The sequence below is a fragment of the Mustelus asterias genome, chromosome 29 (genome assembly GCF_964213995.1).
Source record: "Mustelus asterias chromosome 29, sMusAst1.hap1.1, whole genome shotgun sequence".
Lineage (NCBI taxonomy): Eukaryota > Metazoa > Chordata > Chondrichthyes > Carcharhiniformes > Triakidae > Mustelus > Mustelus asterias.
In genome coordinates, this window is record NC_135829.1 from 24,219,150 (window position 1) to 24,234,918 (window position 15,769).

The window sequence follows — 15,769 nt, forward strand, 5'->3', positions numbered from 1 at the left end:
AGTTTCTGCTCAGCGACTCTGTGCTGTCGTGTGTCGTGAAGGCCGCCTTGGAGGACGCTTACCCGAAGATCAGAGGCCGAATGCCCATGACCGCTGAAGTGCTCCCCCACAGGAAGAGAACACTCTTGCCTGGCGATTGTCGAGCGGTGTTCATTTATCCGTTGTCGTAGCGTAATTGATTTCCAGCAGGGCCGATTTTCAGCAGGGAATTGATTTCCAGCAGGGCTGTCTGTCACTCTGTGGGTGTTGAATGATATCTCACTGCAGCGTGTGTATAATAAGATCCAAACTGTCTGACACACCTGGCAAAGATTGCTAAGTGAGCTGTGTGTATCCTTGCCTGTGAGTGTGAGCCTGTGTCTGTGTGTGAGTGTGAGCCTGTGTGTGAGTGTGAGCCTGTGTCTGTGTGAGTGTGAGCCTGTGTCTGTGTGTGAGTGTGAGCCTGTGTCTGTGTGTGAGTGTGAGCCTGTGTCTGTGCGCGAGTGTGAGCCTGTGTCTGTGCGTGAGTGTGAGCCTGTGTCTGTGCGTGAGTGTGAGCCTGTGTCTGTGCGTGAGTGTGAGCCTGTGTCTGAGTGTGAGCCTGTGTCTGAGTGTGAGCCTGTGTCTGAGTGTGAGCCTGTGTGAGTGTGAGTCTGTGTGAGTGTGAGTCTGTGTGAGTGTGAGTGTGAGTCTGTGTGAGTGTGAGTCTGTGTGAGTGTGAGTCTGTGTGAGTGTGAGTCTGTGTGAGTGTGAGTCTGTGTGAGTGTGAGTCTGTGTGAGTGTGAGTCTGTGTGAGTGTGAGCCTGTGTCTGTGTGAGCCTGTGTCTGTGTGTGAGTGTGAGCCTGTGTCTGTGTGTGAGTGTGAGCCTGTGTCTGTGCGTGAGTGTGAGCCTGTGTCTGTGCGTGAGTGTGAGCCTGTGTCTGTGCGTGAGTGTGAGCCTGTGTCTGTGCGTGAGTGTGAGCCTGTGTCTGTGCGTGAGTGTGAGCCTGTGTCTGTGTGAGTGTGAGACTGTGTCTGTGCGTGAGTGTGAGCCTGTGTCTGTGCGTGAGTGTGAGCCTGTGTCTGTGCGTGAGTGTGAGCCTGTGTCTGTGTGTGAGTGTGAGCCTGTGTCTGTGTGTGAGTGTGAGCCTGTGTCTGTGTGTGAGTGTGAGCCTGTGTCTGTGCGTGAGTGTGAGCCTGTGTCTGTGTGAGTGTGAGCCTGTGTCTGTGCGTGAGTGTGAGCCTGTGTCTGTGCGTGAGTGTGAGCCTGTGTCTGTGCGTGAGTGTGAGCCTGTGTCTGTGCGTGAGTGTGAGCCTGTGTCTGTGCGTGAGTGTGAGCCTGTGTCTGTGTGTGAGTGTGAGCCTGTGTCTGTGTGAGAGTGTGAGCCTGTGTCTGTGTGTGAGTGTGAGCCTGTGTCTGTGTGTGAGTGTGAGCCTGTGTGTGAGCCTGTGTCTGTGTGAGAGTGTGAGCCTGTGTCTGTGTGAGAGTGTGAGCCTGTGTCTGTGTGTGAGTGTGAGCCTGTGTCTGTGCGTGAGTGTGAGTCTGTGCGTGAGTGTGAGTGTGAGCCTGTGTCTGTGCGTGAGTGTGAGCCTGTGTCTGTGTGTGAGTGTGAGCCTGTGTGTGAGTGTGAGCCTGTGTCTGTGTGTGAGTGTGAGCCTGTGTCTGTGTGTGAGTGTGAGCCTGTGTCTGTGTGTGAGTGTGAGCCTGTGTCTGTGTGTGAGTGTGAGCCTGTGTCTGTGAGTGAATGTGAGCCTGTGTCTGTGTGTGTGTGAGCCTGTGTGTGAGTGTGAGCCTGTGTCTGTGTGTGAGTGTGAGCCTGTGTCTGTGTGAGTGTGAGCCTGTGTCTGTGTGTGAGTGTGAGCCTGTGTCTGTGTGAGTGTGAGCCTGTGTCTGAGCGTGAGTGTGAGCCTGTGTCTGTGTGAGTATGAGCCTGTGTCTGAGTGTGAGCCTGTGTCTGTGTGAGTGTGAGTCTGTGTCTGTGTGTGAGTGTGAGCCTGTGTCTGAGTGTGAGCCTGTGTCTGTGTGAGTGTGAGTCTGTGTCTGTGCGTGAGTGTGAGTCTGTGCGTGAGTGTGAGCCTGTGTCTGTGCGTGAGTGTGAGCCTGTGTCTGTGTGTGAGTGTGAGCCTGTGTCTGAGTGTGAGTGTGAGCCTGTGTCTGTGTGAGGGTGAGTCTGTGTCAGTGTGAGTGTGAGCCTGTGTCTGTGTGAGTGTGAGCCTGTGTCTGTGTGAGTGTGAGTCTGTGTCTGTGTGTGAGCCTGTGTCTGTGTGTGAGTGTGAGCCTGTGTCTGTGTGTGAGTGTGAGTCTGTGTGAGTGTGAGCCTTTGTCTGTGTGAGTGTGAGCCTGTGTCTGTGCGTGAGTGTGAGCCTGTGTCTGTGTGTGAGTGTGAGCCTGTGTCTGTGTGTGAGTGTGAGCCTGTGTCTGTGTGTGAGTGTGAGCCTGTGTCTGTGTGTGAGTGTGAGCCTATGTCTGTGTCTGAGTGTGAGCCTGGGTCTGAGTGTGAGCCTGGGTCTGTGTGAGTGTGAGTCTGTGTGAGTGTGAGCCTTTGTCTGTGTGAGTGTGAGCCTGTGTCTGTGCGTGAGTGTGAGCCTGTGTCTGTGCGTGAGTGTGAGCCTGTGTCTGTGCGAGTGTGAGCCTGTGTCTGTGCGTGAGTGTGAGCCTGTGTCTGTGTCTGAGTGTGAGCCTATGTCTGTGTCTGAGTGTGAGCCTGTGTCTGAGTGTGAGCCTGTGTCTGTGTGAGTGTGAGTCTGTGTGAGTGTGAGCCTTTGTCTGTGTGAGTGTGAGCCTGTGTCTGTGCGTGAGTGTGAGCCTGTGTCTGTGCGTGAGTGTGAGCCTGTGTCTGTGCGTGAGTGTGAGCCTGTGTCTGTGCGAGTGTGAGCCTGTGTCTGTGCGTGAGCGACAGCCTGTGTCTGTGCGTGAGCCTGTGCCTGAGTGTGAGCCTGTGTATGTGCCTGAGTGTGAGCCTGTGTATGTGCCTGAGTGTGAGCCTGTGTCTGTGCCTGAGTGTGAGCCTGTGTCTGTGCGTGAGTGTGAGCCTGTGTCTGTGTGAGAGTGTGAGCCTGTGTCTGTGCGTGAGTGTGAGCCTGTGTCTGTGTGTGAGTGTGAGCCTGTGTCTGAGTGTGAGTGTGAGCCTGTGTCTGTGTGAGGGTGAGTCTGTGTCTGTGTGAGTGTGAGCCTGTGTCTGTGTGAGTGTGAGCCTGTGTCTGTGTGAGTGTGAGCCTGTGTGCGTGCGTGAGTGTGAGCCTGTGTCTGTGTGTGAGCCTGTGTCTGTGTGTGAGTGTGAGCCTGTGTCTGTGTGTGAGTGTGAGTCTGTGTGAGTGTGAGCCTTTGTCTGTGTGAGTGTGAGCCTGTGTCTGTGCGTGAGTGTGAGCCTGTGTCTGTGTGTGAGTGTGAGCCTGTGTCTGTGTGTGAGTGTGAGCCTGTGTCTGTGTGTGAGTGTGAGCCTATGTCTGTGTCTGAGTGTGAGCCTGTGTCTGAGTGTGAGCCTGTGTCTGTGTGAGTGTGAGTCTGTGTGAGTGTGAGCCTTTGTCTGTGTGAGTGTGAGCCTGTGTCTGTGCGTGAGTGTGAGCCTGTGTCTGTGCGTGAGTGTGAGCCTGTGTCTGTGCGTGAGTGTGAGCCTGTGTCTGTGCGAGTGTGAGCCTGTGTCTGTGCGTGAGCGACAGCCTGTGTCTGTGCGTGAGCCTGTGCCTGAGTGTGAGCCTGTGTATGTGCCTGAGTGTGAGCCTGTGTATGTGCCTGAGTGTGAGCCTGTGTCTGTGCCTGAGTGTGAGCCTGTGTCTGTGCGTGAGTGTGAGCCTGTGTCTGTGTGAGAGTGTGAGCCTGTGTCTGTGTGTGAGTCTGAGCCTGTGTCTGTGTGAGTGTGAGCCTGTGTCTGTGTGAGTGTGAGCCTGTGTCTATGTGTGTGTGTGAGCCTGTGTCTGTGCGTGAGTGTGAGCCTGTGTCTGTGTGTGAGTGTGAGCCTGTGTCTGTGTGTGAGTGTGAGCCTGTGTCTGTGCGTGAGTGTGAGCCTGTGTCTGTGCGTGAGTGTGAGCCTGTGTCTGTGCGTGAGTGTGAGCCTGTGTCTGTGCGTGAGTGTGAGCCTGTGTCTGTGCGTGAGTGACAGCCTGTGTGTGTGCGTGAGTGTGAGCCTGTGTGAGTGTGAGCCTGTGTCTGTGTGTGAGTGTGAGCCTGTGTCTGTGTGTGAGTCTGTGTGTGAGTGTGAGCCTGTGTGTGAGTGTGAGCCTGTGTCTGTGTGTGAGTGTGAGCCTGTGTCTGTGCGTGAATGTGAGCCTGTGTCTGAGCGTGAGTGTGAGCCTGTGTCTGTGCGTGAGTGTGAGCCTGTGTCTGTGCGTGAGTGTGAGCCTGTGTCTGTGCGTGAGTGTGAGCCTGTGTCTGTGCGTGAGTGTGAGCCTGTGTCTGTGCGTGAGTGTGAGCCTGTGTCTGTGCGTGAGTGTGAGCCTGTGTCTGTGCGTGAGTGTGAGCCTGTGTCTGTGTGAGAGTGTGAGCCTGTGTCTGTGTGTGTGTGAGCCTGTGTCTGTGTGTGAGTGTGAGCCTGTGTCTGTGTGTGAGTGTGAGCCTGTGTCTGTGTGTGAGTGTGAGCCTGTGTCTGTGTGTGAGTGTGAGCCTGTGTGTGAGTGTGAGCCTGTGTGTGAGTGTGAGCCTGTGTCTGTGTGTGAGTGTGAGCCTGTGTCTGTGTGTGAGTGTGAGCCTGTGTCTGTGCGTGAGTGTGAGCCTGTGTCTGTGCGTGAGTGTGAGCCTGTGTCTGTGCGTGAGTGTGAGCCTGTGTCTGTGCGTGAGTGTGAGCCTGTGTCTGTGCGAGTGTGAGCCTGTGTCTGTGCGAGTGTGAGCCTGTGTCTGTGTGAGTGTGAGCCTGTGTCTCTGCGTGAGTGTGAGCCTGTGTCTGTGCGTGAGTGTGAGCCTGTGTCTGTGCATGAGTGTGAGCCTCTGTCTGTGTGAGTGTGAGCCTGTGTTTGAGTGTGAGCCTGTGTCTGTGTCTGAGTGTGAGCCTGTGTCTGTGTCTGAGTGTGAGCCTGTGTCTGTGTCTGAGTGTGAGCCTGTGTCTGAGTGTGAGCCTGTGTCTGTGTGTGAGTGTGAGCCTGTGTCTGTGTGTGAGTGTGAGCCTGTGTCTGTGTGCGTGTGTGAGCCTGTGTCTGTGTGTGAGTGTGAGCCTGTGTCTGTGTGTGAGTGTGAGCCTGTGTCTGTGTGTGAGTGTGAGCCTGTGTCTGTGTGTGAGTCTGTGTGAGTGTGAGCCTGTGTCTGTGTGTGAGTGTGAGCCTGTGCATGTTTGTCTCCGTGCATGAGTGTGAACATCAGATGTGGCACAGTGGTTAGCACGGCTGCCTCACAGCGTCAGGGACCCGCGTTCGATTCCCGGCTTGGGTTACTGTCTGTGTGGAGTCTGCACGTTCTCCCCGTGTCTGCGTGGGTTTCCTCCGGATGCTCCGATTTCCTCACACAGTCCAAAGATGTGCGGGTTAGGTGCATTGGCAATGGTAAATGCAAGGGGTGACAGGAATGGGGGGGTTGGGCCTTGGTTAGAGGCAGTGCAGTCTTAATAGGCTGAATGGCTTTGTAGGGATTGTATGAGATGTTGAAGCTGATAAATGTCCTGGTTGGATTAATGCATCTCTCTCTCTCTCTCTCTCTTTATCAATCTCTTCCACAGTTGCCAGCGAGCACCAAGAGTTTCCAGGAAGCACAGAGCGAGTTGAATCAAGCTGCCGCTGGTCTGAACCAGTCAGCGGGGGAGGTTGTCCATGCGTCTCGGGGAACCAGCAGGCAATTGGCCGCTGCCTCTGGCAAATTCAGTGAAGACTTTGATGAGTTTCTGGACGCGGGCATCGAAATGGCCGGACAGGCTCAGGTAAGGCCTAGTGATTCCAGTACGGAACCCACACTCTGGGGGGCATGGGATCAAATCCCACTCTGGCAAACTAGAAAATTGGGTTAAAAAGTAGTCACATTTGAATTGGCAGATAAAATTGCCTTAGCATCATAAAAACCCAACTAATGGCCTTCAGATGTGGGTTTCCCAGCCCAAGGACTACACGCACTCAGTATTCCTGTCACTCTGTCCCCTCTGCTATTTCATTGATCACTTGGGATGAGATATAGAACATTGACCTGATAGAGGTTTACAAGATGTTGAGAGGTCTGGATAGGGTAGACTCTCAGAGGCTATTTCCAAGGGCTGAAATGGTTGCTACGAGAGGACACAGGTTTAAGGTGCTGGGGGGTAGGTACAGAGGAGATGTCAGGGGTAAGTTTTTCACTCAGAGGGTGGTGGGTGAGTGGAATCGGCTGACGTCGGTGGTGGTGGAGGCAAACTCGTTGGGGTCTTTTAAGAGACTTCTGGATGAGTACATGGGATTTAATGGGATTGAGGGCTATAGATAGGCCTAGAGGTGGGGATGTGATCGGCGCAACTTGTGGGCCGAAGGGCCTGTTTGTGCTGTGGCTTTCTATGTTCTATTGAGTCACTGAGGATGGAGGCAGAGTAGAGTGTGGGGAGGGACATTTCGGAAGGTTCAAATCCACAACTTTTTTCTTTTAACAATGTCAGGCGCGAGTCAGTGGGAGCGAGCTCACTCCCTGAGTCCAGTGCCTCATTATTGAGAATTTGTTGCATTATCCAGGCTGACCCCGTTCCTGTGCCGTTCTGAGGGCATACTGCACTATCAGAGGTGCCATCTCGGGTGGATGTAAAAGATTTCATGGCACTATTTCCAAGAAAAGTCGGGGAATTCTCCCCGGCGTCTTGGCAATATTTGTCCCACAGTCAGTACTGAAAACCAATATCTGTCCATTATCACACTACTGCATGTGGGATCTTTCTGTGTTCAAATTGACTGCTTTGTTTCCTATATTACAACAGTGATTACACTTTGAAAATATTTCACTGGGTGTCAATTTCGATGGGTCCTTCTGGGATGTGAAAGGTGCTATATAAATGGACATTGATCTCCATTCCAACTATCTTCACTCCTTCAGGAACAGAATGGCAATATGCAACGACAACCTTCATGTTCACAATCATGCGGGACTGGACAGAGTAGACCGGGAGAAACTGCTCGCACTCATAGAAGAATGAGAGGGACACAAATTTAAACTGTTTTGCAAAATAAACAAGTGCGATGTGAGAAAAGCTTTTTCACCCAGCGAGTGATTGGGGCCGAGAATGCACGGCCTGGGAGTGTGGTGGAGGCAGGTTCAATTGAGGCATCCGAGAGGGCATTAGATGATTATTTGAATAGAAACAATGTGCTGGGGAACAGGGAAAAGGCAGGGGGATGGCATTGAGTCTTGATGCTCATTTGGAGAGCCGGTGTAGACACATTGGGCCGAATGGCCTCCTTTGTGATCCTGTGACCAGCCTTTGTCTTGTGGTAAGGACTGAGCAGATTTCCAGGGTCCTGTGCTATCATTGACTCAGTACGACTCTGAATTTAATCACTGCCTTTCACTACATCGCTGTGAATCTGATTGTCAGGGTTAGATTTCCAAAGCGGTAAGCTACTGGATTGGGAAGCATGAGCACTCTCACTGCCGACTCACATCTGCAACTGCTTCTAACTGCTCATCTGGCTGATGTGGTGATAATAGGAATATTAAAGGATATAGGGAATAAGCAGGAGAATGGGATTGCAATGTTGAGGATTTGATGGGCTGAGTGGTCTGTTTCTGTGTTGGAACATTCCGTGACATCGGCTGACATGTAACAGTATCCCCAAGGCCTGATGGCATCTATCCTAGACTGCTCAGGGGCTTGAGGTTGTTTTCGTTAGAGAGAAGGTTAAGAGGTGACTTAATAGAGGCATACAAGATGATCAGAGGATTAGATAGGGTGGATAGTGAGAGCCTTTTTCCTCGGATGGTGTTGGCAAGCACGAGGGGACATAGCTTTAAATTGAGGGGTGAGAGATATAGGACAGATGTTAGAGGTAGGTTCTTTACTCAGAGAGTAGTAAAGGCGTGGAATGCCCTGCCTGCAGCAGTAGTGGCCTCGTCAACATTAAGAGCATTCAAATGGTTATTGGATAAACATATGGATGATATTGGAATAGTGTAGATTAGAGGGGCTTTAGATTGGTTCCACTGGTCGGCGCAACATCGAGGGCCGAAGGGACTGTACTGCACTGTAATGTTCTATGTTCTATGCTCAGGGAGACAAGAGATGTAATTGCTGGGCCTCTGATGGAAATCTTTGTCTCTTCATTGGACACGGGTGAGGTCCCTGAGGATTGGAGGATAGCGAATGTGGTACCGTTATTTAAGAAAGGTAGCAGGGATAACCCGGGTAATTATAGGCCAGTGAGCTTGACGTCCGTGGTAGGGAAGTTGTTGGAGAGGATTCTTAGAGACAGGATGTATGCGCATTTAGAACGGAACAATCTCATTAGTGACAGTCAGCATGGTTTTGTAAGAGGGAGGTCGTACATTACAAATTTGGTGGAGTTTTTTGAGGAAGTGACAAAAACGGTTGATGAAGGAAGGGCCGTGGATGTCGTCTATATGGATTTCAGTAAGGCATTTGACAAAGTCCCACATGGCAGGTTGGTTGAGAAGGTTAAGGCTCATGGGATACAAGGAGAGGTGGCTAGATGGGTAGAGAACTGGCTTGGCCACAGGAGACAGAGGGTAGCAGTCGAAGGGTCTTTTTCCGGCTGGTGTTCTGCATAGCTCTGTACTGGGACCTCTGCTATTTGTGATATATATAAATGATTTGGAAGAAGCTGTAACTGGTGTTATCAGCAAGTTTGCGGATGACACGAAGACGGCTGGACTTGCGGATAGCGATGAACATTGTCGGACAATACAGCAGGATATAGATAGCCTGGAAAATTGGGCGGAGAAATGGCAGATGGAATTTAATCCAGATAAATGCGAAGTGATGCATTTTGGAAGAACTAATGTAGGGGGGAGTTATACAATAAATGGCAGAGCCATCAAGAGTATAGAAACACAGAGGGACCTAGGTGTGCAAGTCCACAAATCCTTGAAGGTGGCAGCACAGGTGGAGAAGGTGGTGAAGAAGGCATAAGGTATGCTTGCCTTTATAGGACGGGGTATGGAGTATAAAAGCTGGAGTCTGATGTTGCAACTGTATAGAACGCTGGTTAGGCCACATTTGGAGTACTGCATCCAGTTCTGGTTGCCGCACTACCAGAAGGACGTGGAGGCTTTAGAGAGAGTGCAGAGAAGGTTGTTGCCTGGAGGGTCTTAGCTATGAGGAGAGATTGGGTAGACTGGGCTTGTTCTCCCTGGAAAGACGGAGAATGAGGGGAGACCTAATAGAGGTGTACAAAATTATGAAGGGTATAAATAGGGTGAACAGTGGGAAGCTTTTTCCCAGGTCGGAGGTGACGATCACGAGGGGTCACGGGCTCAAGGTGAGAGGGGCGAGATATAACTCAGATATCAGAGGGACGTTTTTTACACAGAGAGTGGTGGGGGCCTGGAATGCGCTGCCAAGTAGGGTGGTGGAGGCAGACACGCTGACATCGTATAAGACTTACCTGGATAGTCACATGAGCATTCTGGGAATGGAGGGATACAAATGAATGGTCTAGTTGGACCAATGAGCGGCATAGGCCTGGAGGGCCGAAGGGCCTGCTTCCTGTGCTGTACTGTTCTTTGTTCTTTAGTATAACAGAGACGACATTGGCAAAGTTGAATTTATTGGATGTGAGGTACTTGGTCCTGTGGATCATGTGGAATGTAACACAAAGTCCAACGATGTGCCGGTTAGGTAGATTGGCCATGCTAAATTGCCCCTTAGTGTCAGGGGGACTAGCTAGAGTAAATGCATAGGACTATGGGGAGAGGGCTTGCGTGGGATTGTGGGCAGTGCAGACTCGATGGGCTGAATGGCCTCCTTCTGTACTGTAGGATTCGATGAAATGGAATTTATTCTTTGATCTTGTCTTTGTCGGCACTTTTCCAACACTGTTCACTGGCTGGATAATGTGAGCAGGAACTTGTGACTAATTTCCCTTCTATGTTCCTCCCCCACACACCACCCCCACATGCTACCCTCACACATTACCCATCCCCCTCCCAGTCAAGATGCTGAAACCTCGTTTCAGGTTTTTGCGGTGATATTTCCAGCGGGAATTCCAGCCTCAATATTTTACCCCTTGGGCCAGAAATGGGCTCGAAACAAGCTTCCAGCCTGGGCAATTTCACAGCGGCTAGCCAATCAATGTGCTGCCCGTGTGGAACGCTGTGTGGGGCAGAGAAAAGGGAGAGTGTGGGCTGCCGCTTCTCATGCACTCCCTCGGGGGGACAGCTGCCACAGAACTCTCTCAGGAGCTGTAAAAATAAATAAACAGTGACGGATAAATGCTGCAAAGAGTGACTCGGCAGCACAATCCAACACAAATCTCAGTCAAATAAAAACAAAATACTGCAGATGCTGGAAATCTGAAAAGGAAACCGAGAATGGACTTTAGCAAGGCCTTTGACAAGGCACCGCATGGTAGGTTGTTGCATAAAGTTAAATCTCACGGGATCCAGGGTGAGGTATCTAAATGGATACAAAATTGGCTTCTTGACAGAAGCCAGAGGGTGGTTGTAGAGGGTTGTTTTTCAAACTGGAGGCCTGTGACCAGCGGTGTGCCTCAGGGATCAGTGCTGGGTCCACTGTTATTTGTCATTCATATTAATGATTTGGATGAGAATATAGGAGGCATGGTTAATAAGTTTGCAGATGACACCAAGATTGGTGGCATTGTGGACAGTGAAGAAAGTTATCTCCAATTGCAACAGGATTTTGATCAATTGGGCCAGTGGGCTGATGAATGGCAGATGGAGTTTAATTTAGACAAATGGGAGGTGATGCATTTTGGTCGATTGAACCAGGGCAGGACTTACTCAGTTAATGGTAGGGCGTTGGGGAGAGTTACAGAACAAAGAGATCTAGGGGTACATGTTCATAGCTCCTTGAAAGTGGAGTCACAGGTGGACAGAGTGGTGAAGAAGGCATTCGGCATGCTTGGTTTCATCAGTCAGAACATTGAATACAGGAGTTGAGACGTCTTGTTGAAGTTATACAAGACATTGGTAAGGCCACACTTGGAATACTGTGTGCAATTCTGGTCACCCTATTATAGAAAGGATATTATTAAACTAGAAAGAGTGCAGAAAAGATTTACTAGGATGCTACCGGGACTTGATGGATTGAGTTATAAGGAGAGGCTGGATAGACTGGGACTTTTTTCTCTGGAGCGTAGGAGGCTGAGGGGTGATCTTATAGAGGTCCATAAAATAATGAGGGGCATAGATCAGCTAGATAGTCAATATCTTTTCCCAAAGGTAGGGGAGTCTAAAACTAGAGGGCATAGGTTTAAGGTGAGAGGGGAGAGATATAAAAGTGTCCAGAGGGGCAATTATTTCACACAGAGGGTGGTGAGTGTCTGGAACAAGCTGCCAGAGGTAGTAGTAGAGGCGGGTACAATTTTGTCTTTTAAAAAGCATTTAGATAGTTTCATGGGTACGATGGGTATAGAGGGATATGGGCCAAATGCGGGCAATTGGGATTAGCTTAGTGGTTTTTTAAAAAAAGAGCGGCATGGACAGGTTGGGCCGAAGGGCCTGTTTCCATGCTGTAATCCTCTCTGACTCTAATGCTGGATAAACTCAGCAAATCTGGCAGCATCTGTGGAGAGAGAAACACAGTTAAAGTTTCGGGCCTCGATGACCCTTCCACAGAACCTCAATGTACAGACATTTAAAAAAAATTTATTTGAGGCCTGGCAGTTCACCCCTCACTGAATCGAGGTTACAGCTGAAATGTAAAGTCCGTCTGGCCAATCAGCCACCCACCGACTTTAAAAGCCGTGTAAAATTGCATTTAGCTAGCCCCTCAATGGGCTAAGTTGCCTGCTTGATTGTTGGCGGTTACACTTTTGACTCTGACGCTTGCCCACTGACTGAAATAGCGTGCGAGTGTGTGACAAAGTCTTCCTGAGCGATTTCATGTGCTTCCAGGTCAGGAGTGCATTTGCACAACGTAAAATTCTGGCCTCGGGCACCTTCCTGGTGACTTGAAAATTTTAAAGTTAAAGTTTAATTATTAGAGTCACAAGTAAGACTTACATTAACACTGCAATGAAGTTACTGTGAAAATCCCTGGGTTGCCACAGTCTGGCGCCTGTTCGGGTACATGGAAGGAGAATATAGCATGACCAATCAACCTAACCTGCACATCTTTGGACTGTGGGAGGAAACCGGAGCACCCGGAGGAAACCCATGCAGACACGGGGAGAACGTGCAGACTCTGCACAGGCAGTGACCCAAGCAGGGAATCGAACCCGGGTCTCTGGAGCTGTGAGGCAGCAGTGCTAACCGCTGTGCCACCATGCCGCCCATGAGAACCAGATCATGAAATTAGCCATTGAGTGGTTCTAGATACAAGCACCCCTATCCCCTGGCTCTGTTCGTGTCACTTTCTGAAGATGATGGCTGGCTACCATGAGAATCTGTGGGACCAACTCTGCTCCTGATTACCATTGAGGCCAGCTGTTGTGGGTATGATCTAGTCCATCGAGGCTGCACAATGTTGTAAAGGTTTCTGACATTGCAAGTAGTTGCTGGTGGAGCCTTTTCTGTTTACATTTGAAGTCAGCTGAAGTGTTGTGTCCAGTTTTTACATTAGGGTGCAGAATGTTATTGCTCGTTCCTAATGGCCTTTAAGAAAGTTGCATTGAGCCACCTTCTTCACAACTGAGTGGCTTGCTGGCCATTTCAGAGAGCAGTTAAGAGTTAACCACATTGCTGTGAGTCTGGAGTCACATGTAGGCCAGACCGGGTAAGGTCGGCAGATTTCCTTCCCAAAAGGACATTAATGAACCAGATGGGTTAACATGCAGGTTCAGTCGGCAGTTAGGAAGGCAAATGCAATGTTAGCATTCATGTCGAGAGGACTAGAATACATCCTCTAGCCCTGCAGGGATGTACTTCTGAGGCTGTATAAGGCTCTGGTCAGACCCCATTTGGAGTATTGTGAGCAGTTTTGGGCCCCGCATCTAAGGAAGGATGTGCTGGCCTTGGAAAGGGCCCAGAGGAGGTTCACAAGAATGATCCCTGGAATGAAGAGCTTGTCGCATGAGGAACGGTTGAGGACTCTGGGTCTGTACTCGGAGTTTAGAAGGATGAGGGGGGATCTTATTGAAACTTACAGGATACTGCGAGGCCTGGATAGAATGGATGTGGAGAGGGTGTTTCCACCAGTAGGAAAAACTAGAACCAGAGGGCACGACCTCAGGCTAAAGGGACAATCCTTTAAAACAGAGATGAGGAGGAGTTTCTTCAGCCAGAGAGTGGTGATTCTATGGAACTCTTTGCCGCAGTAGGCTGTGGAGGCCGGGTCATTGAGTGTCTTTAAGACAGAGATAGATAGGTTCTTGATTAATAAGGGGATCAGGGGTTATGGGGAAAAGGCAGGAGAATGGGGATGAGAAAAATATCAGCCATGATTGAATGGCGAAGCAGGTTCGATGGGCCGAGTGGCCTAATTCTGCTCCTATTTCTTATGGTCTTATGGGTTTTTATGACAATCAGTGATCCTTTCAGGGTCACCACTGCTGAGACTAGCTTTATGGATCTATTAATTAATTGATATTGAGTTTGCCCATTGTTGAGGTACAATTTGAACTCTTGTTACTGGGTCATTAGCTCAGGCCTCAGTACTACACGTCCAGTAATAAGCCACAGGTAGGTGATGGATGTGAGTCATTAATAACTTTCAAAAGTGAATTGAATCGCTACTTAAACATATATGGCATGGGGAAAGAGCAGTAGTGGGGAAATGATTGGCAAGCTCTTTCAGAGGGCTAGTACAGATGCAATGGGTCAAATGGCTGCCATCAGTGCTGTATGATTCTATCATTCTGTGGCTGCTTCTACAGAATGGGCAGTTTGACACAGCCTCGTACTGTGTGTGAATAGAACAGTGGGTTATTGTCAGAGACAGAAAGCTGATTCAGAACAACAGCGTAAACCATGAAATGTTTTGCTTGTTTTCACGCAGACAAAGGAGGGTCAGATCCAGGTCATTGGTAACTTGAAGAATATCTCCATGGCTTCCAGCAAATTGTTGCTCGCTGCCAAGTCACTATCTGTTGATTCTGCTGCGCCCAACGCCAAGAATCTCCTGGCAGCTGCTGCCCGGTAAGTACTGTGTACTTAACCAATACTGGAACCTCACGTTGGCCAGTGTCTGAGCACCCTGTCGGCTGTGGCTCGGTGGGTAGTTTCTGAGACAGAGGGTCGTGTATTCAAGTCCCACTCCAGAGACATGAGCACCCAATCCAGGTTAATCCTCCTGTGCCGTACCGAGGGAGCCCTGCACTGTCCCTGGCGACATCTTTCAGAGCAAAATGTTAAGCTGTCGGCTTCCTCAGGTGGATGTTAATGATTCCGCAGTCACAATTTGGAAGAAGAATAGGGATGTCCTCCCTGATTTGATTTGATTTATTATTGTCACATGTATTGGTATATAGTGAAAAGTATTGTTTCTTGCACGCTATACAGACAAAGCATACCATTCACAGAGAAGGAAAGGAGAGAGTGCAGAATGTAGTGTTACAGTCATAGTTAGGGTGGAGAGAAAGATTAAGTTAATACGAGGTAGGTCCATTCAAAAGTCTGATGGCAGCAGAGAAAAGGCTGTTCTTGAGTCAATTGCCCTCAGACTTTTGTATCTTTTTCCCGATGGAAGAAGGTGAAAGAGAGAATGTCCACGGTGCGTGGGGTCCTTAATTATGTTGGCTGCTTTCCTGAGACAGCGGGAAGGGTAGACAGATTCAATGGATGGAGGGTGGTCTGCGTGATGGATTGGGCTTCATGCACGACACTTTGTAGTTTCTTGCGGTATTGGGCGGAGCAGGAGCCATACCAAGCTGTGATACAACCAGAAAGAATGTTTTCTATGGTGCATCTGTAAAGGTTGCTGAGAGTCGTAGCGGACATGCCAAATTTCCTTAGTCTTCTGAGAAAGTAGAGGTGACCTGGCCAATATTTGTCCGTCAACCAACACCACTCAAAGAAACAGATTATCTGACCATTATTACATTGCTTTATTGGGAGCTTGCTGTGTACAAAAATGGCTGCCACGTTTCCAACATTACAACAGGGCTGCATTTCGAAAGTACATCACCGGCTGTGAATCGCTTTGGGACGCTCTGAGGGCATGAAAGGTGTAAGCCCTTCTTCAAATCTTCTAATTAAGTCAATGAATCAGAAGGAGTTGAAGAGTTATTGAAGTGTTGATTTAACAGCCAGTGTATCCAATGTCTTACAGAGCTGTTACTGAGAGTATCAACCAGCTGATTACACTCTGCACCCAGCAGGCCCCTGGCCAGAAGGAATGTGACAACGCTCTCCGAGAGCTTGAGGTAACAGGATGAAGCCAACTTCTGACAGCACGTCCATCTTGCTTGTTCACATTCAGAGAATCATAAAATCATAGAATCCCTTGAGTGCAGACGGAGGCCATTTGGCCCATCGAGTCTGCACCAATACGCGCTGCCCAAGGAGGTGGTAGGAGCAGGTACGATAGCGGCATTTAAGGGGCATCTAGACGAATACATGAATAGGATGGGAATGGAAGGATACGGACTCCGTAAGTGTATACGGTTTTAGTTTAGGCAGGCATCATGATCGGCGCAGGCTTGTAGGGCCGAAGGGCCTGTTTCTGTGCTGTACTGTTCTTTGTTTTTTTTCTTTGTTCAATAACAATCCCACCCAGACCCTATCCCCATAACCCCATGCACTTACCCTATCCTGACACTAAGGGGCAATTTAGCATGGCCAATCCACCTAACCCACACACC

General features: G+C 49.7%; 1 protein-coding gene across 7 annotated transcripts in view; it reads left to right on the top strand.

Annotated features, from left to right (window-relative positions):
• Positions 1-15,769, top strand: part of LOC144480588 (talin-2) — a 410,923-nt gene that overhangs the window by 295,116 nt on the left and 100,038 nt on the right. For all 7 annotated transcript variants that reach the window (XM_078200210.1, XM_078200216.1, XM_078200214.1 and 4 more), the window contains 3 exons: positions 5,602-5,799; positions 13,966-14,105; positions 15,238-15,331. In XM_078200210.1, the coding sequence (XP_078056336.1) occupies positions 5,602-5,799; positions 13,966-14,105; positions 15,238-15,331 (432 nt within the window). The remainder of the gene's footprint in view (positions 1-5,601; positions 5,800-13,965; positions 14,106-15,237; positions 15,332-15,769) is intronic.